The 22544-nt window shown below is 40.8% G+C and overlaps 4 protein-coding genes and 1 long non-coding RNA gene across 5 annotated transcripts; 2 read left to right on the top strand and 3 right to left on the bottom strand.

Moving 5' to 3' along the window:
- Positions 1–473: 473 nt before the first annotated feature.
- On the bottom strand, positions 474–2247 carry LOC130198572 (uncharacterized). Its single transcript, XR_008832641.1, has 2 exons — positions 2160–2247; positions 474–610 (listed from the first exon to the last, which is right to left on the bottom strand). It is a non-coding gene; the product is annotated as an uncharacterized LOC130198572 (long non-coding RNA).
- aldh9a1b (aldehyde dehydrogenase 9 family, member A1b) lies at positions 1855–7043 on the top strand. The gene is made up of 12 exons (XM_056421778.1): positions 1855–1962; positions 2192–2397; positions 2678–2823; positions 3200–3329; positions 3691–3825; positions 4551–4747; positions 4949–5089; positions 5171–5359; positions 5453–5540; positions 5754–5895; positions 6002–6114; positions 6304–7043. The coding sequence occupies exons 2-12, from the start codon at positions 2235–2237 to the stop codon at positions 6396–6398; spliced, it is 1539 nt and encodes a 512-aa protein (XP_056277753.1). The 5' UTR covers positions 1855–1962; positions 2192–2234; the 3' UTR covers positions 6399–7043.
- A 17-nt stretch (positions 7044–7060) lies between these two features.
- zte38 (zebrafish testis-expressed 38) lies at positions 7061–10140 on the bottom strand. Its single transcript, XM_056421779.1, has 12 exons — positions 9901–10140; positions 9546–9690; positions 9179–9242; positions 8965–9001; positions 8834–8854; positions 8706–8732; positions 8517–8584; positions 8286–8434; positions 7953–8185; positions 7717–7765; positions 7598–7638; positions 7061–7141 (listed from the first exon to the last, which is right to left on the bottom strand). Exons 1-12 carry the CDS (start codon positions 9943–9945, stop codon positions 7094–7096), a joined length of 927 nt encoding a protein of 308 aa, XP_056277754.1. The 5' UTR covers positions 9946–10140; the 3' UTR covers positions 7061–7093.
- A 660-nt stretch (positions 10141–10800) lies between these two features.
- Positions 10801–14231, bottom strand: prdx1 (peroxiredoxin 1). The gene is made up of 6 exons (XM_056420761.1): positions 14211–14231; positions 13118–13234; positions 12771–12924; positions 12554–12676; positions 12212–12342; positions 10801–11529 (listed from the first exon to the last, which is right to left on the bottom strand). Exons 2-6 carry the CDS (start codon positions 13221–13223, stop codon positions 11447–11449), a joined length of 597 nt encoding a protein of 198 aa, XP_056276736.1. The 5' UTR covers positions 13224–13234; positions 14211–14231; the 3' UTR covers positions 10801–11446.
- A 3590-nt stretch (positions 14232–17821) lies between these two features.
- Positions 17822–21960, top strand: LOC130197767 (nuclear autoantigenic sperm protein-like). Its single transcript, XM_056420643.1, has 14 exons — positions 17822–17946; positions 18105–18215; positions 18735–18815; positions 18906–19021; positions 19112–19366; positions 19461–19546; positions 19634–19713; positions 19796–19869; positions 20155–20343; positions 20418–20590; positions 21128–21199; positions 21348–21440; positions 21537–21661; positions 21779–21960. Exons 2-14 carry the CDS (start codon positions 18115–18117, stop codon positions 21783–21785), a joined length of 1452 nt encoding a protein of 483 aa, XP_056276618.1. The 5' UTR covers positions 17822–17946; positions 18105–18114; the 3' UTR covers positions 21786–21960.
- Positions 21961–22544: the final 584 nt, after the last annotated feature.

Raw genomic sequence — 22544 nt, forward strand, 5'->3', positions numbered from 1 at the left:
GTGTATATTTTATTAATTGATTAATCTGTCTGTATTTCATTTGTGATTGACAGTGGAAATAACCAATCATCCGTTACGCCATTATCGCTGCGAGTAATGTGTACGTTTTGATAGTCTGTGTCATCCTCGGATCGAAAACCCAGAAACAGCACGGGTTTTTCGTTTTTCATTTTAAACAAAAAAATGGAAAAACGGAAAAGCACCGCCGTTTTTTACTTATCTGAATCCTACGTGAGAACTAAACTGAAATAACGAGCCGATTTTTGTTGTTGCAAATGCCTCTTTTTTTGTTTTGTAGAGAGACGCAAAGCAAGACAGGTGACCCGAAAGTAAGGTTGCAGGACGGCCCTCTTACCCCACTGAGCTACAGCCGCCCCTAAATCGTATTGAAGTATATGATGCAAGCACATGAAAACCGAACGTTTAACTTTAGAATACAGATACATGAATAAATATACATAAATAAATCTGGGCCAATGTGTGAGCAACAGTAGTTGACTACAGGTTTAATATGCATGTGTCCATGTAAACAGCAATAAAGACATTTTGGATTTGTCCGATTTATTGCCTCATCATCAAAATATGTTCCCTCTTCCATGTTGGTTTGGTTCTGAAAGGACATACAAATAACAAGTAGTTACATCATGTATACAGCTAGGTTGAGAATTAGCTATACACATTAAATAACGTATCAATAACCTAGATAATTCATAAAGATACGAGTAAATATAACAGCATATATGATTTAAATACACTTACACTACCACCTACTGGTAGAAAGGATATACACTTTCACTCTAGGTCTCCGCGTTCATTCAGCACAATACGGTGGAGAAATAAACATCAGCGCTAACGGCAACAACTCTGCCCACATAAAAATACATTGATTATAATATTGCGTGTTGCATAAAACAATGTACGCATGCTACACAAATTGCTTTTTTCTGTTTACATGGATACATGCAAAAATAAACCAACTGTAGTCAACTACTGTTCCTCACATCGGCCCAGGTTTATTTATCTATATTTATTCATTTGTTTTCTTACACGTATGTGTTTGTATCATTCTTTGAAAATATAATGTTCCTGCATACGATCCTACTATTGCCGTGGCTTTTATTTTGACATACTTGTACTTCCGGGTCACCTGTCTCTCTTCAAAAGAAAAGATGAGCAATAAACTATCTCGGCTCGTTATTTGAGTTTGGTTCTCTCCAGTGGCGTCCCTATACATCCGGGGCTTTAATTAGCCCCGAATGTAAATTGAAAAAAAAAAAATTGTAACAAAATGTGGCACACAAGTGGTTAACACCTCCAGGTCGCACGTGATGTCATTCACCCAAAACAGCGGAGTCAGACTGGCAGCAACCGCACGTAACAGCAAGCTGCTGTCTGAGAGTGTTTTTATGTCTAAAAATGTCGCTGCTTCACTCTTCTGGGCTAAGCCCAGCGCCGCCGCTCCCATAACGCGCACTACGCGCTGCGCGTAGGGCACCAAGTCCTGAGGGGGCACCACAAAATAGGCAACAAAAAAAATCCTCATAGTTATAATAATTATAATGCCGATATTATTTCTCAGTCTAGAAATATTAGGCGCCTTTTAGGCATGTATATCACAAAACAGGCAGAACAAGAGATATATTTAAACACGTCTGTGGATTTCCCGTTTGTTCCCTTGCTTTTTAAATGGAAAACATGGTTTTGAAATACGAGAGAACCAATAATTTAAATAACAAGACAACTTTATTTTCTGCAAATTCCTCTTTTGTTATATTCTTTTGAAGTGATACGCGAAACGAAACAGGTGACCCGGAAGTACGATTGTCAAAATAAAATGCAACGCTATAGACTGATCGTCAGCAACAGCTTTACTTTGACAGTCTGTATTGCAACACGGTGTTTCTGTCTGTGTGTGTTTTCGATGAAACCATAAAACAGACTATCAACTTGTGTACGGACCCTGTAAGTAATTGTTTATTAGTTAAAGACAACCGTGAAACATGAACAAATGACGAAGCGAGTCAATAGAAGTCTGCATGTTAACGGTGTTGCACCTGTTGAAACTAACTTTAAACTGCTAGTTGAATGAAACTCTTTTTGACGTTTTTTAACGTCAATATTGTTGGTGCTGTTTAAATGAAGGGACGGTGTTGCATTACTTTTAGCAGCTATCTAAATTACTGTTTTCCAGTGATCGGCTGATCTTTGAAGCAACGGTCATTTTGAGTGACGTCATGCTCCGGAGGCTCGCGGCGTCCCGGCTGCACGCTGCGGCGGCGGTGCGATGCGTCTCCTCGGGCTCAGTGGACATCAAGGTCCCGCTCAACTTCTGGGCTGGAAAGAGACAGACGAGTTTGGAGAAACGTAACAGGGAAAAGGTTTACGAACCTGCAACAGGTGAGCCACACACACGTCACGTAGCCTACATTGATTGGTTAGTTTCCTACCTGGACTTTGATCATTGCTGTGTGAACTGGTTGTGACATCTCTCCTGTGAGCTCAGTATCGTCAGAACACACTCCTTTACATGGAAATCCATGTCGTTTCACATTGCCACTTTCTTGTACAACCAGTTATGGCCCCTGAGCCTGTGGCCTCGCCAAACTGTGCAAACTTTTTGTTTTGTACTTCACCTGTGTACTTCCCGGCTGTCACCATGACGTGTTTCACTGTGCAGGGCGAGTGCTGTGCCATTTGGAGCCTTGTTATGCTGTGGAGGTAGACCAGGCCGTGAAGGCTGCCAAGTCGGCGTTCGGACATTGGAGCAAAATGTCTGGGATGGAGAGGGCGAGGATCATGATAGAGGCTGCCCGTATCATTGAGGTGTTTTTGGTTTGGTTCATTTGCTTCCCCTGTTTTCCATCACCATTCAGTTTGTAATGCAATCTTATCTTTAGCCCAGCGACGATCTAAAGAGTGGGATTTAGTACACATTGTGCCTATTTAATGTAAAAAGAAGAACACAATGTTTCTTGATCCACATCTTTACTGTCTCAGCGGAACATTTGAAGAGGCCAAAACTCAGCAGCACTGGGAGTAAAAAGAACCAAATATGTATCTAGCTCATCTGTTTATCTACATCTCTTCCTTTGTGATTAGCAGACCTTATATAACACAACTAAATAGGGGGACACTTGTAGACTTGTATGTCCAGTGTTGCATCTGAAACTAAATGCATGACACTTACTCTGGCTTTCAGAGCAGGAGAGAGGAGATAGCTGAAATGGAGGTGGTCAACAATGGGAAGTCCATCACAGAGGCCCGTCTGGATGTGGACTCTGCCCGACTGTGTATTGAGTACTATGCAGCCCTGGCTAGCACTCTCGCAGGTTGGTACAGAACAAATCTACCTCATTAGTTATAACATGTCCCATTATCCAAGAGGTCTTAAAGCAGCAGGCAAAAAAAGAGACATCAATTTCACTCTGGATTTAACTATGTAACCCACAGCTTTATGAATGACACGGTTTAGTGGGAACGCCACTCATGTGTTGGTGCATTTGCCAACTTTAAGATATAAGTGAACATCTGACATGTTTCAGTATTGCTATGATAAGTGTTGGTAGAAGAAAAGGCTTTATGCAGTATATTATTTAAATTTACACTGTCTGCACTTTTTTTAACCAAAAGCTAAAAGATGTCCCCTTATATACCTGTTTTTCTGAAAAATAATGTGGCCTTTTTGTCTAGGCCAGCATGTCCAGTTGCCTGGGGGGTCCTTCGCCTACACACGCAGGGAGCCTCTGGGAGTATGTGTCGGCATCGGTGCTTGGAATTATCCGTTCCAGATAGCTTCCTGGAAATCCGCCCCAGCCCTGGCCTGTGGTATGCGATGCTTCTAAAGTTGTCAAGACATAATGTATTACCTTTAAAACACCGAAAAGGTTTTTGCTCTAATGGAAGTTATTTCCTATTTGTTACAGCTATGTTTATGTATTGCATAATATCTCAAAAACTACCTTCAGGGATTAAGTGACATTTGTTAAGAATTTAGAAAAACAGGTTTTGGGTTTGTATCACGCCACAATGGGAAAATGTATAACATGTTCATTTACAATAAGTCTTTTAAAGTAGAAACATTTTTTTCCATTTCAGTCTTAACTGACCACACAAACAGCTCCTTCGAGTTGTATTTATTTTTCCCAAATGTGGTACATAGGCTGTTGGATGTGCTTTATCATTTTTCTTTATTTGATCTCCAAATTATTTTAGGTTTGACTTATTGGACATAAACTGTTACAACTCACCAAGCTAAACTTACTTTGTAATTGCAGCCAAATTTAAATGCACATTTACTCTTCGCGATCCTGAAAAATGTAAAGGCTTTTTACCTGTAGATGGCACTACAGCAACATAATAAGTTTAAATGATCACATCCCAGGAGTCATGAGTCTGTTTTATTGCACATATTGCATTATTTTCTGATGTAATAAGGCCTAACATTCGTTATTGTTCAGACTTTGCATAGATCTGATCTCTGAGGGCTTTCTCGTGGATTAGATGAGTCCAACAATGATTGTACTTACTCTGTTGCCTGTCATCTAAAATAGGAAACTCCATGGTGTTCAAGCCGTCTCCGGTGACGCCCGTGACAGCGGTCATGCTGGCAGAGATCTATGCCGAGGCCGGAGCTCCGGAGGGGCTGCTCAACGTGGTGCAGGGCGGCCAGGAGACGGGCAGCTTACTCTGCCACCACCCAGACGTCGCCAAGGTGTCGTTCACCGGGAGTGTGTCCACAGGCAAGAAGGTCGGTGACTTTAACTGTTTTTATTAGCGTGAGTTATTATAGAAAACAAATGTCAATCATGAAACATAATTGGTCATTTTGATTCCCTCGATGTAGGATTTGTAGATTTAGCGTCAAAGCTGTGGAGGTCAGTCTGTGCCTTAATCCTAAATGTGACCGGAACAATGGAGGGTTATTCTTCTGTGTGACTTTGGCCCACAGATTATGGCGATGGCATCCAAGGGGGTGAAGCCTGTGACTCTGGAGCTCGGGGGGAAATCTCCTCTGCTCATCTTTCAGGACAGCGATCTGGAGAACGCTGTGAGGGGAGCTCTGATGGCCAACTTCCTGTCTCAAGGCCAGGTAGATATTGTGTTCTGGTGGATTTATTATGCGACCGATCTACAAATGAAAGCATGTTCTATTTGATTCAATCTGAAACAGGTCTGCAGCAATGGCACAAGGGTCTTTGTTCAGAAGGATATTCTGCCAGAGTTTGTGGAGGAGGTGGTGAAGAGGACACGGGCGATCCAGATAGGAGACCCACTCTTGGAGAGCACACGAATGGGAGCACTGGTCAACCAGCAACACCTGGAAAAAGTCTTATCCTTTGTTGATCAGGCAAAAGAAGAGGTAAGACTAGTCCTTATCATTTATCTTGCTTTGTCAACAGGCTCTTGTGCAGCAACTTTAAATCGACCTTTTTGTAAATTGTTCTGTTTCTAGGGCGCGACGGTGTTGTGCGGGGGGGAAGCTTTTGTACCATCAGACCCCAAACTCAGAGGAGGATACTACATGACTCCATGTGTATTGGGTAAGACCTCCATACATTTCTCCATGTGCACAGTGCATTCAGAGGATGCACATCTTCACCTGTTGGGACAGTGTTGCAGCCTCTTCTAAGTCTGGCTGCAACATCATGCATATGTAAGAGTCAACGGTGGATTCATCTCGACTTGAATACCGTTTAGATCGGTGACTCTGAGGTCACACACGTGTTTGTCCTTTTCCTTTGTTCCTCCTTCAGGTGACTGCACAGATGAGATGACCTGTGTGAAGGAGGAGATCTTCGGTCCCGTCATGTCTGTGCTGTCCTTTGAAACCGAAGAGGAGGTGCTGCTGAGAGCCAATGACACCACCATGGGTCTGGCTGCAGGGGTTTTCACCAGGTGGGTTTGCGGCGAGACGTCACAGGCTCATAAATCAGGTTTTTAAACCATGATTGTCTTCTTGAAACTTAAAGAATCTAGATAAATAAACAAACAACCTCTGTAGGGATGTGAAGCGAGCCCATCGTGTGGTGGAACACCTCGAGGCGGGTTTCTGTTTCATCAACAATTACAACATCACTCCAGTGGAGGTGCCCTTCGGAGGGTTCAAAATGTCAGGTACTGACCGGCTGTTTGCAGACGGACCAAGAAGTCAAAATGATTCTTGAAATGACTTCAGTCTGCTGCACTGTCAATGTCAATGTTTTCTTTTTCGCAAAGTCTTTTTCAGCACTGTCACAAAACACCAGTAGCTGAACCGATCATTGAGAACTTCCTTTCATTCCTTGTGATCTGTACACTCACCAGGCATTGGGCGCGAGAACGGCCAGGTGACAGTTGAGTACTACTCCCAGCTGAAGACGGTGTTTGTGGAGATGGGAGATGTGGACAGCCTCTTCTAGGACACGCGCCTCGGGACGACGACGGGGCTGCGACAGTGAGCCGGAGACTGAAACGGACGGCCTGGACCAGAACACTTCAGGGACGGAGCACCAAGCGTTAGTGATGAGGAGGCTGTCTGGAAAATATGTATCTGAATGTGAAATAGATGTAATACTGAAGCAGTCTGACGCTACTAGCAATGTAGAATAGCAGGGATGTACAATTTTAATCGTAAAATGTTTTTTAAAAGTTATGTGTCAAATAGATGAAATTAAAGATTGATCCATATTTGCTTGATTGATTTCAGCTCCTACAGAATAGATCCGAGTCATCGAATGTGATGTCTGTTTTCTCACTTGATTTTTTTTGTAACCCATTTGAACAAAAGACTAGAGTTGTCCTATATTTCTCGAACGATATACATGAATATATTTTTCTTCACACAAAATACAAAAACAATCAGCACCTTGAATGATGTATTGATTTAATTCATCGACATTGTACAATTCATTTATGCTTTTTCTACAATTGTTTGAATTAGAACTTGACTAACATCTGGTGGGTCAAGATAACTGAAGGAACGGTCTTAACACATTTTCATGTCAGATAAACTGTATAGTAACAAAACTGTGTTTAACACTTCAATAAAATGAAGAAATAATCAATGTTTGTGTTCACATTGCTGTCAGAGCTTTTGTTTTGTGCCATGTCGTGGCTAAATTCTTCTTTTCTTCCTGGACAGATTTTTGGCAACTGCATTTTTCTGAGAGACAAAACAAATAATCACCTGTCAAGTTTGCATTGTGTGATATTTCACATTCTCTAACCTGCCTTTGACACAGTGGACACCACTTACTGTGATCACAGTAAGTATTTTCGTATTTCTGAAAGGCTTCAGTTTCATTTCAGGCCTGTTAAATATTTAGAGCTGAAAGCTCCTCTGAGCTCTGACTTCATGACGTTACTGTCTTGGAAAACAGCCCAACACTGTCTGATGCTACAGCCTGAACTACAATAAACTATATATTATATACAGTAGGGAGTACCAAAGCTGTCCTTTGCTTCACATTATGTTCCTGTAATAATATACATATGTGGTAATATACATGATAAATAAATTGCTTATAGTAATTCAAACATAGTGACACATTTGACAAGAACAGATGTGACCCGTACAAGAGGTTTCCACTGTATAATCATGTCTCGACTACAACTATACCTTTGCCATGGGTTTCTTCGGTTTCTTGAACTGTGCAGACTCTGTTAAAAGGAAATTTAACAGTGTGAACCTTTAAAAAATATATTTGTACAGTTTTATAACAGTAGCGGCAGACTTACCATCTTCGGAAGGGAAATCCTCTTCGTAGCATGTTTTCTCACGAGGATCCTGTAACCAGGTGTTTACGGACAATCAAAAATAAACGAAAAGCAAAATGCACCAGCGAACAAAATAACATTGTTACAGAAAGTAGCTAGATTCAGCTTTTTTTGAAAGAGGGAATGTTGTGCTTGCTTTCAGTGAGACGAAGGTAAACCAGGAATCCAGCATGTAATAACCCTCTTGCTGCACCCACCTTGATTGTTTCCCTCTCTGGAGGATTGCTCTGAGAAACCTGCTTGGTCTCCCTCGTGTGGGTCCCTTCTTGAAGCTTCTCCATCCGGCTTTGCTCCGCCGACACACGCACTCTCAAGGTGTGAAATGCCGTCTGCACCTCACCCACCTTGAAGTGCACGGCCATGCCCTCAAACCAGAGGCTGTCGCATTCGCCCTCCTTGAAGCCAGGCGGTTGATAGTCAGCTGGGGTGACTGCAAGGAGAGCAGGAGGAGATGTATACAGGGTGCAACCCGAGAAATTACAATAGATTATTAATTAATTGTGTACGTCAGAGACATGAATGCATCTTACCGTCGTCATAATAGTAGAGCTTCATGGTGAGGTACACGTTGTTGGGGAGGACATCCAGGTTCTGCATAAGCAGGAAGAGCTTTCTGATGAGCAGCACCGAGGCTCTCTTGGTGTCCTCCAATGTGACCTGCACCTTCACATCGTTGTATCTGTGGTTGCACAGAGGTTATGTCATCATCTCATATGGAGGCCTATAGAATGCATCTATGCAAACAGAAAGTCGATCCAAACCCGAGTATGTCCATCTCTGGTCCCTTCTCAGTGTATCTGAATTTGAACTGGTATGACTCAAGTATGCACTGCCAAGGGAGAAATATTTCCGAATGTTAATCAGACTTCACCTTTGAATTAGGATTTGACAAAATAATGTTTCTATTCAAAATAGTGACATCATTTACATCATTTCCAGTGGCAACTTACATTTGGTTTATCTGGATTGGTGTACACCTAGATTGCAATAACATGTTGTACACAGTTATTGACAGTTTTTTTTCTCTGTAAGCAATGTGTTAACTATAATTGTTGTTGTACCAACTTCATTTACTTACCCCAATGAATACAATCTGGAGCTGTAGAAAGGACAATGTTGAACAAGAGTATTATGGATTTAAAAAAAATGTCAGACCCGAAGAAACATTACAAATTACAAAGTATTAAAAGTATTCTCAGATGCACTTACATACTGCTTCTCCAACGCATCGAAGCAGCCCATCATCCTGCAACATACCAGATTGAACAGGATGAAGACATCAATCAGGAAAGGAAATCATATTCAGCCATCTTGTGCTGATTATCACCGGTTGACTTCCTACTCCTGGCGGTCAGCTCACTGCTGTGGCCAGCAGACCAAACTAACTGTATATTGTGTATTAGAGCAGGTTTATTATAATTACCATTTAACAACTTTGCTGGCACCGGGGGTGTTGCAGTCCTGGCGCAAAACTTTGATGCACAAATCTGGTGAAATGAAAAGAAGAAGAAAAAAAGTTGAAAAATAAACGTGTACTAATCTCTGATTAAGGGCAAACATTACCACCGTGCTCCTGTACATTTATGTGCATTTTCCTGCCTTTGCTAGAGGTCTAAAAGGTTATTTTCCTGATTTCCAATACAGCTGTAATTACAATAGAAAAACACAGTGAACAACAAATGAAATGTGTGAAACGAGTTATGGTCTTGCTATTTATTACGGTTATTCCTATGAATTGCATGCATGAATGTTCCTTGTTGTCCTAAACGTTGCCGGTCCGGTGTGGTCACCTTCCAGATATCTGGATTTGTAGGCATCCTCTGGAAAGATGCCCCTGAGGTAGGTGATGGAGGAGACTGCCACGGCCATCATCCTCTTGATGAAGACTAGGGACTCCTGCTGGGTTTTCAAGTCCGACAGGAACAACTGAGTCCACTTTAAAAAAATTACAAAACAGATAAACAAAGACGTTGAGGGAACATTTAGGCTACATTTGACTCGTCAAGTTCAGTTGAAGACCACACGAAGGCGCAGTTGTCCACGTCAAGTGTCGCCCGCTTGTAAATCATCATAAACATGACTTATAGACGCAGAAACAAAGACATGATGAGCACGTTATCGTTTCAGTTCGTGTTGTGGTCAAACCTCGGCCGTTTCCTCCTTCCGGATGCACATCTTCCTGGTTGCCATTGTCTCCTTTTCTGGAGCCGACGGATCTTGAAAGCTAACAAGATGACAATGAGCTCCCGACAAGAAGCTAACACGGGATACAACACGTCGACTGAGTAGAGGCCCCTTTCCTCACGAAGATTGTAAGAATGTTTGCCCTGTCGTGAAAAGCCGATGTGGAGTCTCAACGCGTGAGGCTTACGTTAAAGTTCAGGGTAAAGTTACTCAACCGTTATGACCACGGGAACTCAGCCGGGATATCGTAGTTTGTCTTTCCCGCCAAAAGTATCGCCGTCTCTCCACATAAATGACCGGAAGTACATTTTTAAAAATATTTAGCTAATGCGCCTTTACGTGAAGTAGGCGTCGGTATTCAATGAATACAATATTAATATTACCTTTCCATTAGAAAATATCAACTTTCCTCTGCATTTAAGCTACTTCAGTCGATGAAGATGAACGTCTAACTAATGTATTAATTCAATTCAAATAGATTAAGAGATAAATTATCTGGTATGCCCAACCAGAGGATTTCCCCCATTTACCAGCTCTATAGCAGCAACAACACAGGTGTAACTAATATTATTAATGATGGCCGTGTTTGATTTAAGGACAGCAGTTAACAATGCACAGTAGGTTACTGGACAAATTAAACACATTTCGGATGTTTCACTTTTAGCCCATGCGGGTTAGTGTTGAGGTCACTACAGTAACATTATATTCAAAGGAGTCAAAGGGGTCGTTCTGTCCCAATACATCTATTATAGGCCCCGAACAGTAAAGTTGAGAAGATGTCAATCAAATCTGTTGAATTGACACTCATGCGGGAGAGGACTAATCAGCCAAAATAAGTAAAAACACATGTGTGCACAAGCATTTAGATAGATGGATGTACTTTATTCATCCCCAGGGGGAACAATGCCTCTGGTTCACTGTTAAGGAAAACTAATGTATTTTAAACTTGTAATAGTTTTGATAAATATAAAGGAATCATATACCTTAAATCTAATGCTGTGAACATGAACACACAAACTAAAAATAAATCACCTGCCTTTTTAAATACCGCTAACACCATCAAATACATCCTAACATTTCCCTTGTGATGTTTTAAGTAAATATGTTCCTCTACAATAACAATAACAATGTTATTAACTTCTCTATTTCGATGAAAGAACATGTGGTTTACTGTAAAAATTTAAAAAAACTTAAGCACAACATAATTTAGAGATGTAGCTTCATTCCAATAAAACTGTTTCTATGGTTCTTTGCTGTTAACAATAATAAGGAATGACATTCAAATAGTACAAACAGACATTTAGCTCAGCATGACATCACTACAACATAATTACACAATGATATACGTTGGTCATCGGTGCACTATTCACTCTACAGACGACTGAACACACAGCATGTTCCTACTACTCCTCCACAGGCACAGCGGCTGACTGAAACATTGTTCTCTGGAAATGTATTCTGTAAATGAAATCTCTACAGCAGGCCGCAGACTCTGGGTTTGGGTTCATCACTGCTTGGAGAAGAAGTCTTTGCTCTTGTGGACGTCAGGTTTGATGGTGTCACTTCCTGGTTTCCAGCCGGCTGGGCAGACTGAAAAGATAAGCCTGTAATGAGTCCTGGCCCGGTAGAAACAGTAAAGACGTCTGCCAACATGACGCACATACAGCATATATAACCTCTCATCCCTTACTTTGGTTTAACGCTGGAAAATGCATCAAACATTCGGTTGTATAGAGCAATGTATTGCCCTACTTTCTACATTCATATCTCAACTCGGTGCACAGTAACATGAACATCAGCACTTATAAGAATGTCAAACGTTGGTTTTGAATAAACCTTTTTTACGTCCTGTCTGACAAGTATATCTCATATTATTTTTGTGACATAAATTAAACTTTGAACCAAATATAAAGTTGTTAGAAGTACAAAGGTTAAGTATTATCATAACTATACTTGGGTTGTGGAGAGCAACGTGAGATTCATTATATCCCCCACAGCATAGCACATTTAGAAAAATCAGAACAGAAAGGTTTAATAAACTTGTGTTATATGCTAAAGGACACAACACAAATACATCACATACTTTACAGAGCCAGTGTGTAGCATTACGAAGGATATTTTAGGAGGAATGTAATATATAAGTCAGAAACTAAGAATTGTTGTTAGCTCAGAATGAGTCCGTTTTATGTACACAGAGAGCAATCTGTAGACATTCAATCTTACACACGTCCTACACCCTTTAAGTCTGCAGAATGGTGCAGCTGTGACTTACCTTCTCCGTGTTTGTCAGTGAACTGAAAGGCTTGAATCAAACGCATGGTCTCTTCAACGGAGCGTCCAACCGGGAGGTCGTTGATGGTGATCTGTCTCAGGATGCCCTTGTCGTCAATGATGAACAGACCCCTGAAGTAGAGAGAAAAAGCAGGTCATAAGTCTGCCCAGATGTGAACATGGGTAAATTCATGTCGCTGCCTGAAACTTTTTTAGGCTGATGCATTTAATGATATGTAAAGAAAAGTGCATCTTCCCCTTCAGCGGAAAAAGCAACTAAGACTGGCGTTAACGTTTCTAATCTTTGTCAAAGCATACTAACACTCCACATTGTTGAACCCACCTGTAGGCGATGCCCTCATCCTCCTTCAGGACACCGTAATCTGTGGAGATGTTGCGCCGTATGTCGGACACCAGGGGAATCTTCATGGGACCCAGACCGCCCTGCTTTCGTGGTGTGTTGATCCTTTGAGAACATTAACAGAAAAGAAAAAAAAGTAGACGTTTGCAATAGAGTGAGTCCACACATTCAATGTGTAAAGGATAAAGCGTGTAACTACCATGCAAAATGGGAGAAGTGAGAATCAACAGAGGCGCCGATGACCTCACAGTCGATCTTCCTGAAGTCGTCGGCAGCATCGCTGAAAGCGATGATCTCCGTCGGACAAACAAAGGTGAAGTCCAGAGGATAGAAGAAAAAGACAACATATTTCCCTGCACCAAAGGGAAGGAAAACAGATCAATCAATCGGACCTGCAGTAATTACGAGCCAATTCATTCTAGTCTTCAGTAGTGTAAATGAATGTCTTTTCAATACATTGTGGGATCACAAAGCAGCAGTGTGTCACAGTCCAGAAGGGCGCGTCATCAAAGCGTGTCCTTCACTGAGATACAGTTTAAGGTTTACCTCTGTAGTCGGAAAGCTTCAGATCGTTGAACTGTCCGTCTGGCATCACCGCCTTAGCTGTGAAGTCGGGGGCCAGCTTTCCAATCTGTGCTTTGCCTGCAGCCATCTTCAGTCTAACTGGATAACAGAAGAAGGAAACAGGTTCATGTATTATGCAATCTCAGCAGTGCACTGTTTCTTTTGTGTGTACAATCATGTATGAACAAACCTTCATTTACAAGAAAACAAGTATGTCTCTTTTTATAGAATGTTGACAACATTGAACACATGTCTGTCTCTTATGAACGCATATTGAGTTATAGGACTGCAACTATTCATGATTTCCTAAAACAATGATCTGCTGATTATTATCTGGATTAATCAAGTAATTGAAACAGTGAAAAATGCAATATCTGATGACCAGAGATTCATTGTATAAATCAATTTATCAAATAGTTAGTAATCATTTAATCATCAAACGCCATATCAATTGTTGAAAGTGAATGGACAACTATTTTGATTTTAAAGAAAATTGTTCAGGCAACCATACCAAACATTCCCTTGTAGTCTACTAGTTTCTCCAATTATTAATGTATGTTGGTCAGAACAAAATATCTGTTGACACCATAGACCTGGGCATTTTCATTATTTTCCTAATAACCAAAGGCAAAACAAGAAAATATGTTTTTTAAAGCATGTCTTCCTCAGATTGAAGCCATTCTAACAGGACTATGCAAATATCAGTGGCATGTAGAAGAAGGACATGTGCTGTCTGTAACAGCTATATATACATGCAACAACCGAAACCGATGAGCCATTTCCACTTCTTCTCTTTTTTAAATTAACAGGTGTTTCCGCATATTTCTTGATACACACTCCACGTACATTTTCAGGAATGTGCCCGCCTGAGTTCAATAGTCCGATAAAGACACTATAACTATATATATATGGTTATATAATAATTTTCTTAAATTCTCAAATCGCTACTTATAAAACCCGTGTCGTTTTTTTCAGAATGAAAATAATCATTTTGTGAAAACCACTTGTTGAACTGTAAATTAAGCACATGCAACGAGACAGAAAGAAAGAAAACTCGTAAATAGCGTCAACAAACCTGAAAAATGAACAGTGGGTAATACAAACTAGTAAAAGAGCATAAACAAGACATAAGAAACCCATACCTCAGTTGTTTTCACACCACACCAATTGTGACTGGCAGACGCGATTGAAGAATATATATCAAGGCTCACTTCTCGCGATAAGTCTGTCGGAACGTGACTAGAGGCCACTCCGGTTGGTCCAGTGCTCCAGTCTCCACCAACTTCCCACTCACTACACAGCATGACTTTGCACTTTTCCTTTTGGACTTTTCTTGGAAATTCCGTGGTGGTGAAAGCACATTAAATCAAGGAGGAAGGAATGGCCCAGAGGAAATATTCTTCACGCTTCATTTTCAAAGTCTCACACTTATTTAATAATACTTGTGGGACACCTTCCCTCTATATTTCATCCATCTTCAGTGATCATGGGCAACCTGAATTAGTTATACAGTCAGTTGGGATGCATACCACTGAATCTATTAATCTAAAATAAAAAAATAAAGAGCAGATTTGTATTGGCTTGTAGTTTCCTAATCCAAGTTGACAGTCATGATTGGTTTGGATTGGTGATGGTTTCATCACATTACTTTTTTATGATACAGTATGTTGTCACCATGATTAGACATGAAACTTCCGCTTATTGCTATCTAATTGCACAAACTAGGCAAGCAGCAATCACATTAAAGTAATTTAAGCACTTTTTGTTGCTGCGTCCGTGGCTCGTTGCAGCATTTCAGTGCCTTATGATTTACTGATTAACTTTCCCATTCAGTAAATAGACCACATAAAACCCACATTCTTTTATTTAGTCTTTTGTGCTTTGTGTACTGACTCTCAGACATATAAGAAGACAAACACGATTCTACTGGGAAGTGTTTTGTACATTATGATAGTTAATTAATTGTCACCAGAGTACATTTTAGAGGAAACTGAAATGAAGTAATTTCCATCCTATGAATAGAAACAAAAGTTCCCAATAACAGAAAAACAATTCAACAAATTCAATGTACTTTATTAATATTAATGATAGACTGTGACCATTCCACTTTAATATATCCCTCATTAATTTCCAGATGATTTCATGTTTTCCAGTTTCAGTTTCATTCCTTTTCCTGGATTTTTTTTTCATCATGAGCTGTTCTTTACAGCACAGCAGTGCAAGCACCCAACACACCTCGGATCGCCAGATGCATTTTCATTTTCATTTCTCATTCTCATTTCCTCCACTGTTATATTTACAATGATGAGAGTGAGAACACCCCCAACTTATTTTACTTTTATTTTTTTATTTTTAGTTTTATTATTTATTATATTTATTAATTATTTAATTTATCATTTCATTTATTTAATCCCAAATGTTCACGTATCTTCAAGATGGAAAAAATTTAAAAAATCTGACAGTTAAGTCTAACAAACACAACAACAATAATATCCTATTTTTTAGCTTTTTGACAATTATTATTTATTTTATATTACTAGAAGTAAAAACACAGTGAAAGGAAAGTAAACCTTGGTTTCTCAACTCTATGATGTCACAGTGTCAAGCTGTGAACTGTTTGAGTGACCTTAAATTCACCTTCTTTAAAAAAAAAAAAAAAATTGTAAATTGTAATATAATAAATAATAATATATAAATAAATATAGACACATTGATTTGTCAGGAAATTAAGTTTTATATATGAATATTTTCCAACAATCATTTCAGTGAAACCTGTGTTGTTTCGTATTAGTTCACCCGAGTCGATAACCTGGACAAACAGAGGCTGTTATCGGCTCAAACAGTCCCTCCATCACACCTCTTTTCTCTGCTGTCACCAAGCAATGTCTTTGCATGCCGTTGCCATGGGCACCGCATCAAGGGCCAGATAAGAGGGGGGCACACAATAACCTCCTGTTAGAAGCTCCATGGTGGGCTGCTGATCAAACGTGCCGCTGTGTTCAGCACACGTTTCACAATGTGCACATAATTAATGCATCTACTCCGCTGCTATTGGCAAGAGTCTTTGAAAGGCACTTGTGTGCCCAAAACCCGGTCACATTCAGCCATGAAAATGATTATTAAACTATTTAAATGGATACAAAAATCTTTCAAAATGTTAGTGCCAATATTTGTTATTTAAAGCAGTTCCATGTCCCCTTTTATTAATTTCCAAAACTAATTTACATGGGGGTATTTAAAGGCTATATTGCTACAACGGATTGATGCATCACCGCTCTGTGGGGTTTTCATCAACGGTGTATTTCTTATAAGCTCTATCACACGAAAAGCAACATATTTCAAAGAGTATTACAAAAGGGTTCAGTTCCTTTTGAAGTAAACTTTAATTACATATTTACATGAAATAAAAAACTTGAACCAGCTGAGAAGGTTTTAACATGTAGATACTTCTTTTGTTTCATTGTCATGGAATGAAATAAAAAGCAATGTTTTACATTTCGGGAAATGCTTATTCACTTTCGTTCTGTTAATTAGATGAGAGGTTTGATACACTAAAAATGAGAGTCTATGATATCAATTATCTTATCCAACTCTCTGCAAGAAAGCAAGTGACTGATGCAATATTCACTTAGTTAAAAACATTTAAAGATACAAATATACACTCTTTACCAGTGAATGAAACATGTGCTGTTCAGGGCAGGGTGAGTACACACTGTAAACTATGGCAACAAAATAAAAAATCACCTTCAAAAATATATTCCCCACAGAATATTCCCTCTCAAGCTGATTTCCTGCAAGAAATGTGTGCTAAACGAGCTGTGGTTTGCTGTGTTGGTAGATTTCACCGGGAAATTATAGCTGTTGTCTCTAATAATGACAATTTGAGGAGGGTTAAGTGTGATCGTCTCAGTGTGAGGTTGATTGGATGCCAGGCCCAGACTTGTCTCCATGAGGCAGCGACACAGTGGAGCCAGCAGGAGGTGTTCAGAAAGGAGCTGCATCCCTGCCCCTCGCAGCAGGACATGACAGCAGCACGATGTAAACACACGCGCGCGCACACACGACTAACACATTTCTATTATATTATACTGAACAGTTTTAATAAAACAGTTGCATACAGTTACCCAACATGCTCAGTATCAAATAAAAAAACTTAAAAACAAATAAAATTAAAAAGCAAAGAGTAAAAACATGACTTGGAAAGAATCATATATATTTGTACAATTCTCAATTCTAATCATTAATTCTCACAATAACATATTATTGCAGCTCTACTAATTCTCGCCATATGAATTATATATTTAACTGTCTCTGCCTTGTTTGTCTTGACAGAAAAAAGACGTTTAGAAAAACCGCTGACGTGAAATAACAGGCTGCGTTATCAAAAAATAATCTGAATAAAATATAAACAAACCATTAAAAAGGCTGTTTTTCTGAGACATCATAATGTATTGATTATTTCACGATTGTGTAAGTATTGATTATATTAAGGATTTCCCAATGTAATTTGTATTTAATTGTGAACACTATACGAGTGCAACAGACTGTCTTATGTGTTTAGATATTAGAGACCCAGATCGCTCGGGTACACTCGCAGGTGTAGGGCTCTTGTAATCAACTCGTCGTCTGACTTTGCTCTGTACCTTTAAGAATGAGCTCGCGCTGGTTTACAAGCACGGAAATCCACCGGAAAAGGCGGAATATTTCGCGCCAAATTGAAACAACGGAGTAGTTACGCTGAGCACCAGGAGTGACAAGCTGCCGAGACAAACCAACTGCTTTTAACGTTCAATTGACATCTATCGGAAAACGTATGTATATTTATACATACATAATATTAGACTGTGATTTCCACACAGAATGTTATCAGTTGAAAATATATACGGGTGCAACGGTTCGGCGGTTGGTGTGTTGGTGTGTTGGTGTGGTGTGTGAAGTCGAGTTGAAAAGTCATTTTTTGTGTGTCCAGTTCAGCGATAATGGAGGAGGCCAACAAGCTAATCGGCACGGGCAAGAAGCACCTGGTGATGGGAAAGGTGGTCGAGGCGGTGGGCGCCCTGCAGGAGGCCTGCGGCATGCTGTGAGTTCGACTGTCTGACAATAGAAACCGATCCAACTTAAAACGCTTCTTATTAAGTCACTCAGCTGCAGCTAGCTAGCTTTAAACGAACAACGACAGGAAGAAGGAAAAAGAAACGTATTTTCAGATTATTCTGATAATGATCACCGTGAGGAAAACGTTAGTATCAAGCCCCAATAGTAATCCAATAACAGTTAAGGTGACTAATTGGAATATTGTGCTTGACTATTATGAGTCTCACAACTTTTGTTGTTTGCAGTTGCAGTTTATTTTTCCGAAGGAGGGTTGGTAAACTTTCAGACCGGGAAACATTATTGTGTAAATGGGAGAAGAAAACTGAGCAGAATGAATTTCATCTTCCAAACAGCCTTTGAGGGGCTTTAATGGCAGTTTAAAGCTTATTACTCAATTGATGGAAACTGTATGCAGCTGTTTTGCAAATGCAATATACTGTGCTTGCCAGGTGTGCTTTTATAATGATTTTTAATCTGACATTACAATGTAATTGTTCTCCTTCAGTGCTAAGAAGTATGGAGACACGGCAGACGAGTGTGGAGAGGCTTTCTACTGGTGTGGGAAAGCGCTGCTGGATTTGGCTCGGTAAAGTCTTCTGCTAGGCTACGTTGCATTGTTTCTTTTGCATTCACGGAATGTGTAGAAATGCAGAGCTAACTGCCACTTTTGTTGTAGGATGGAGAACTCAGTCCTCGGTAATGCTCTGGAAGGAGTACCAGAAGAAGAAGAGGAGGAGGAGGGTGAAGAGAAACCCAAAGACTCAAATGTTGACAGCACAGAAAACATTGATGGTGAGAACCTTTTTTGTGTGCCATTTGACCAGTGGTTGTTTGTTTCTCTGTTGCACTGCTCCTCATAACAGTCTCCTCTAACTTCTACAGAGAAGACCAGAGATGAGCTGAGGGAGCAGGTGTACGACGCCATGGCAGAGAGGAAAAATGAGGATGCCGATGGGAAGCAGAGCAAGGAGGAAGAGAAGGGTGATGCAGAAAAGTCTGAGGCTGGTGATGAGCAACAAAACACTGCAGAGAAAGGGAAAGATGAGGGGGAAACCGGCAAATGTGACTCGACTGAAGACGTGGAAGAAAACGACAAGGAAGCCGAGAAATCGGGAGACGAGAAGGATGAACTAGAAGGTGACCTTTCTCTCTTCAACTTCAGACCTTGATTGCAAATAGCTTTCTGATGGTTGTAATATCTAAACGCATGTTATTGATACTGATGGTTCAGATGGTGAGGAGGAAGACGGTGATGATGCAGAAATGGAGGCTGATGCAGAAGAGCAAGGTGAAGAAGAAGATGGTGCTGCTGAAAAGGTACTTGACCAATCGACTCGAGCACACTTCAAAATGACTGACTGGGTGATTTTAAGTGTTGGATTTTAAATCTGTTGTTCTTTTCAGGACAGTGACGAGGAGGAGGAGGTGGGCAACCTGCAGCTTGCCTGGGAGATGTTGGAAGTAGCTAAACACATCTACAAAAGGTAATGGTTTACTGATCAAAATATTATGGTCTCTAAGCTACAGCCTTCATGTTAACTTGTGAATCCTTTTTCATGAAACAAGGAAAGAGACTGAAGAGGATCAACTCATGGCGGCCCAGTCTCACTTGAAACTGGGGGAAGTTTCTTCTGAATCAGGTACCAACAGATTGCTGAATGACTCATCAGTGAGGCACGCCAGGATAGTCCCAATGAGATTAAAAAAAAAATCTAATTTCCAAAGCAGTCCTGGCCATGACGGCATCACAAATGACAGATGTAAAAAGAAATGGTGGAAAGTTAAAAAAAAATCACACAAGACTAGTAACAATCTTAAGTCAATGAAAACTAAACTAAAATACCTGAAAGAACCTGAACCTGTTTTTAAATATTCCTTATTGCCTTTCTTGAGAAAAGTGTCTTGAGTTGCTGCCTGTCTTTTAGGAAATTACACTCAGGCGTTGGAGGATTTCCGGGAGTGTCTGAAGCTGCAGGTGAAGCACCTGGACTCCGACAGCCGCCTGCTGGCTGAGACTCACTACCAGCTCGGGCTGACCTACAGCTTGGATGTCCAGTACAGCCAGGCCATCGAGGCGCTGAGGAGCTCCATCTCTGTCATAAGGAGACGGCTGGGTAAGCGGCTGAAGCGATCACAGCCTCGGTCTTTGAAGCCGTTGGTATGCCAACGTTCTCACTTTGTCCGGCAGACAGACTGCAGGAGATGCTCGACGGGGCCGAGGGTCCGGATGCTCTGCCAGACAAGAGGCAGGAGATGGAGGAGCTGAAGGCTCTGCTGCCAGAAATCCAGGAGAAGGTGGAGGACGCCGCAGAGTGCCTGAAGATGACCAGCACGGCTGCTGAGGATGGGAAGGCTGCGCCGGTAAGTTTAGAAAGACGGCACTGCTGAGTTCAGTTTGTGACGGTCAGCCATGGTTTTGTTTGTCTTGGCGCTCGAAATGCTTTGAGGCCGGAAGTTGGTCATTTCAACTGGGAAGTTTCTGGCAACATTCTACATTTAAACTAGAAGATCCACATATGATGTATTTTACTCCAGTGGTTCTCAAATAGGGCTACGTGTACCCAGCGGGTACGTGAGATTTTTCTAAATATATTTAAACTTTAGTATCCATTAAAAAATCCTTTAGTTATTTAATAATTTTTCAATTAAATGTAAATATGAGTTCATAAACTTAATTTGATATCTTTTAGTCTAAATCAGACACTGATGGCCCAGCGCTGTGTATTACATATTTTTTTCAACCCATAAATGCGTTGCGCTTGTTCAGGGTGCTTGGCTGTAAACATTTCACAGGGGGCACATCACTGTTCCACTCGACGCACTTTAGACTTACTGCAGGTGTAAATCGACAGGATCAATTGTTAACGAGCTTGTTTCTGGCTTTAATGTACCTGTCAGGATGGAGGCTCCTCTTCCTCTGCATTCCCCCTCTCCACTGTGCAGAAAGACGACTCCTCATCCAGCGCAACGGTAAGTCTCATACTCTGGAGCGTCTGTCGTGAAGATGAGTGAAGACTGTTTATTAGATGACGGTATTGCCTACAGAGTAATTGGTTTGGCTAAATTTTTTTTGACTTTGGTAAGTAGTGACACGTCTTGAATTCTGCCATCGACCCAGTTTAACAGCACGTCAACCAGCGCAGTCGGATCGACCAAAGAACTCTCCTCCAAAGCTCCGGTCTCAGACATCTCCCACCTGGTCAGGAAGAAGGTGAGGGAGCTCGATGTTTTTTATTATTGATAAATGGAATCTGAAAATAAATTGCAGTGCACAATTGTCTTATTTGCATGAACGTGTCTGTTTCAGAGGAAACCAGAGGAGAGTCCAGTGAAGGAGGTGAAGAAGATGAAGCAGAACGACGGACAGGCCGACGATGTTCACGAAGCCACCGAAGACTCTAATGGATACGCTGACAGTACGGAGGTCAAGAGGTGAGAGACGCAGTGTTTAACGCTGCTTCAACCATTTATAGCCCAAAACAATAAAAGCTTTAATGTTGAGTTGTTTTTTTTTGCTGTTGAGAGTAACTCAAACTAATTTTCTTGCAGTCAGTGAAGATGAACTTTTTTGCCTCCACCCAAGATGCGATTCACCAACACGATGAGTTCTTACTATTGCGTCACTTGTTTGCTGCTGTAAATATTTGTGTCTTTTTCTATACCTGTTGTGATGTCAGTGTTTGATAACATGTGTAACCTTTAAAGTTCAATAAAGAATATTATGTCATGAACCTTTTGATCACGAGTTGCTCATTCTGCAAAGGCGTCTCGTATAATTAAACTGCCCGACACAAAGAATACGTGGCTAAAAATGAATGGAGATGGTTTCAACCTGGAAATGACTTCACCAGCATCCTGATGTGTCCGGAGGCCCAATCGCCACCCTGCTGGATCTTATGGGCGCATTCTCGCTAAATCTGTGAGGATTTAGTTCTGTCTTGTCAAATCGTTGAGTGTTTGAGACTGACAGACATTTTTAACCCTTTGTGAACCCATTCTGTAAATCAACATTGTATGCTGACTTTGCATAGGGGAATTATCCACAATTCATAGTAATGTGACGCCAATGTGTTGCTTCTCACTTCACTGTGGTGCTTTAACTCATCACACCAAGTATTAATACAAACATGGGGCCACTGGTCCGGGGCCCAATCCCAATGTCACCCCCTAAGGCCCTCAGGGACTGACTGACTTCACCTGGTGAAAGGCTGAAGTGGTAGAACTACAAATGGGACGTCACTTGGACGTGTAAAGTTATGAACAATTGTGGGTATTTTATACTTTTAAATTCCTGATTTGTCCTCCAGGATCTTGC

The sequence above is a fragment of the Pseudoliparis swirei genome, chromosome 8 (assembly GCF_029220125.1).
Source record: "Pseudoliparis swirei isolate HS2019 ecotype Mariana Trench chromosome 8, NWPU_hadal_v1, whole genome shotgun sequence".
In the NCBI taxonomy this organism is placed as follows: Eukaryota; Metazoa; Chordata; class Actinopteri; order Perciformes; family Liparidae; genus Pseudoliparis; species Pseudoliparis swirei.

What these genes read in the sequence shown, in the direction of transcription:
- aldh9a1b (XM_056421778.1), top strand. Translation starts at nt 2,235, where the DNA reads ATGCTCCGGAGGCTCGCGGCGTCCCGGCTGCACGCTGCGGCGGCGGTG. An exon ending in AGGCTGCCCGTATCATTGAG is followed by an intron (nt 2,824 to 3,199) that starts GTGTTTTTGGTT and finishes TCTGGCTTTCAG; the next exon opens with AGCAGGAGAGAGGAGATAGC. An exon ending in CCTGGCTAGCACTCTCGCAG is followed by an intron (nt 3,330 to 3,690) that starts GTTGGTACAGAA and finishes CTTTTTGTCTAG; the next exon opens with GCCAGCATGTCCAGTTGCCT.
- zte38 (XM_056421779.1), bottom strand. Translation starts at nt 9,945, where the DNA reads ATGGCAACCAGGAAGATGTGCATCCGGAAGGAGGAAACGGCCGAG. An exon ending in ATGCGTTGGAGAAGCAGTAT is followed by an intron (nt 8,855 to 8,964) that starts GTAAGTGCATCT and finishes TCCTTTCTACAG; the next exon opens with CTCCAGATTGTATTCATTGG. An exon ending in CCAATCCAGATAAACCAAAT is followed by an intron (nt 8,585 to 8,705) that starts GTAAGTTGCCAC and finishes CTCCCTTGGCAG; the next exon opens with TGCATACTTGAGTCATACCA.
- prdx1 (XM_056420761.1), bottom strand. Translation starts at nt 13,223, where the DNA reads ATGGCTGCAGGCAAAGCACAGATTGGAAAGCTGGCCCCCGACTTCACA. An exon ending in GAAGCTTTCCGACTACAGAG is followed by an intron (nt 12,925 to 13,117) that starts GTAAACCTTAAA and finishes CCTTTGGTGCAG; the next exon opens with GGAAATATGTTGTCTTTTTC. An exon ending in CACTTCTCCCATTTTGCATG is followed by an intron (nt 12,677 to 12,770) that starts GTAGTTACACGC and finishes ATGTTCTCAAAG; the next exon opens with GATCAACACACCACGAAAGC.
- LOC130197767 (XM_056420643.1), top strand. Translation starts at nt 18,115, where the DNA reads ATGGAGGAGGCCAACAAGCTAATCGGCACGGGCAAGAAGCACCTGGTG. An exon ending in CAGGAGGCCTGCGGCATGCT is followed by an intron (nt 18,216 to 18,734) that starts GTGAGTTCGACT and finishes GTTCTCCTTCAG; the next exon opens with TGCTAAGAAGTATGGAGACA. An exon ending in GCTAAACACATCTACAAAAG is followed by an intron (nt 19,714 to 19,795) that starts GTAATGGTTTAC and finishes TCATGAAACAAG; the next exon opens with GAAAGAGACTGAAGAGGATC.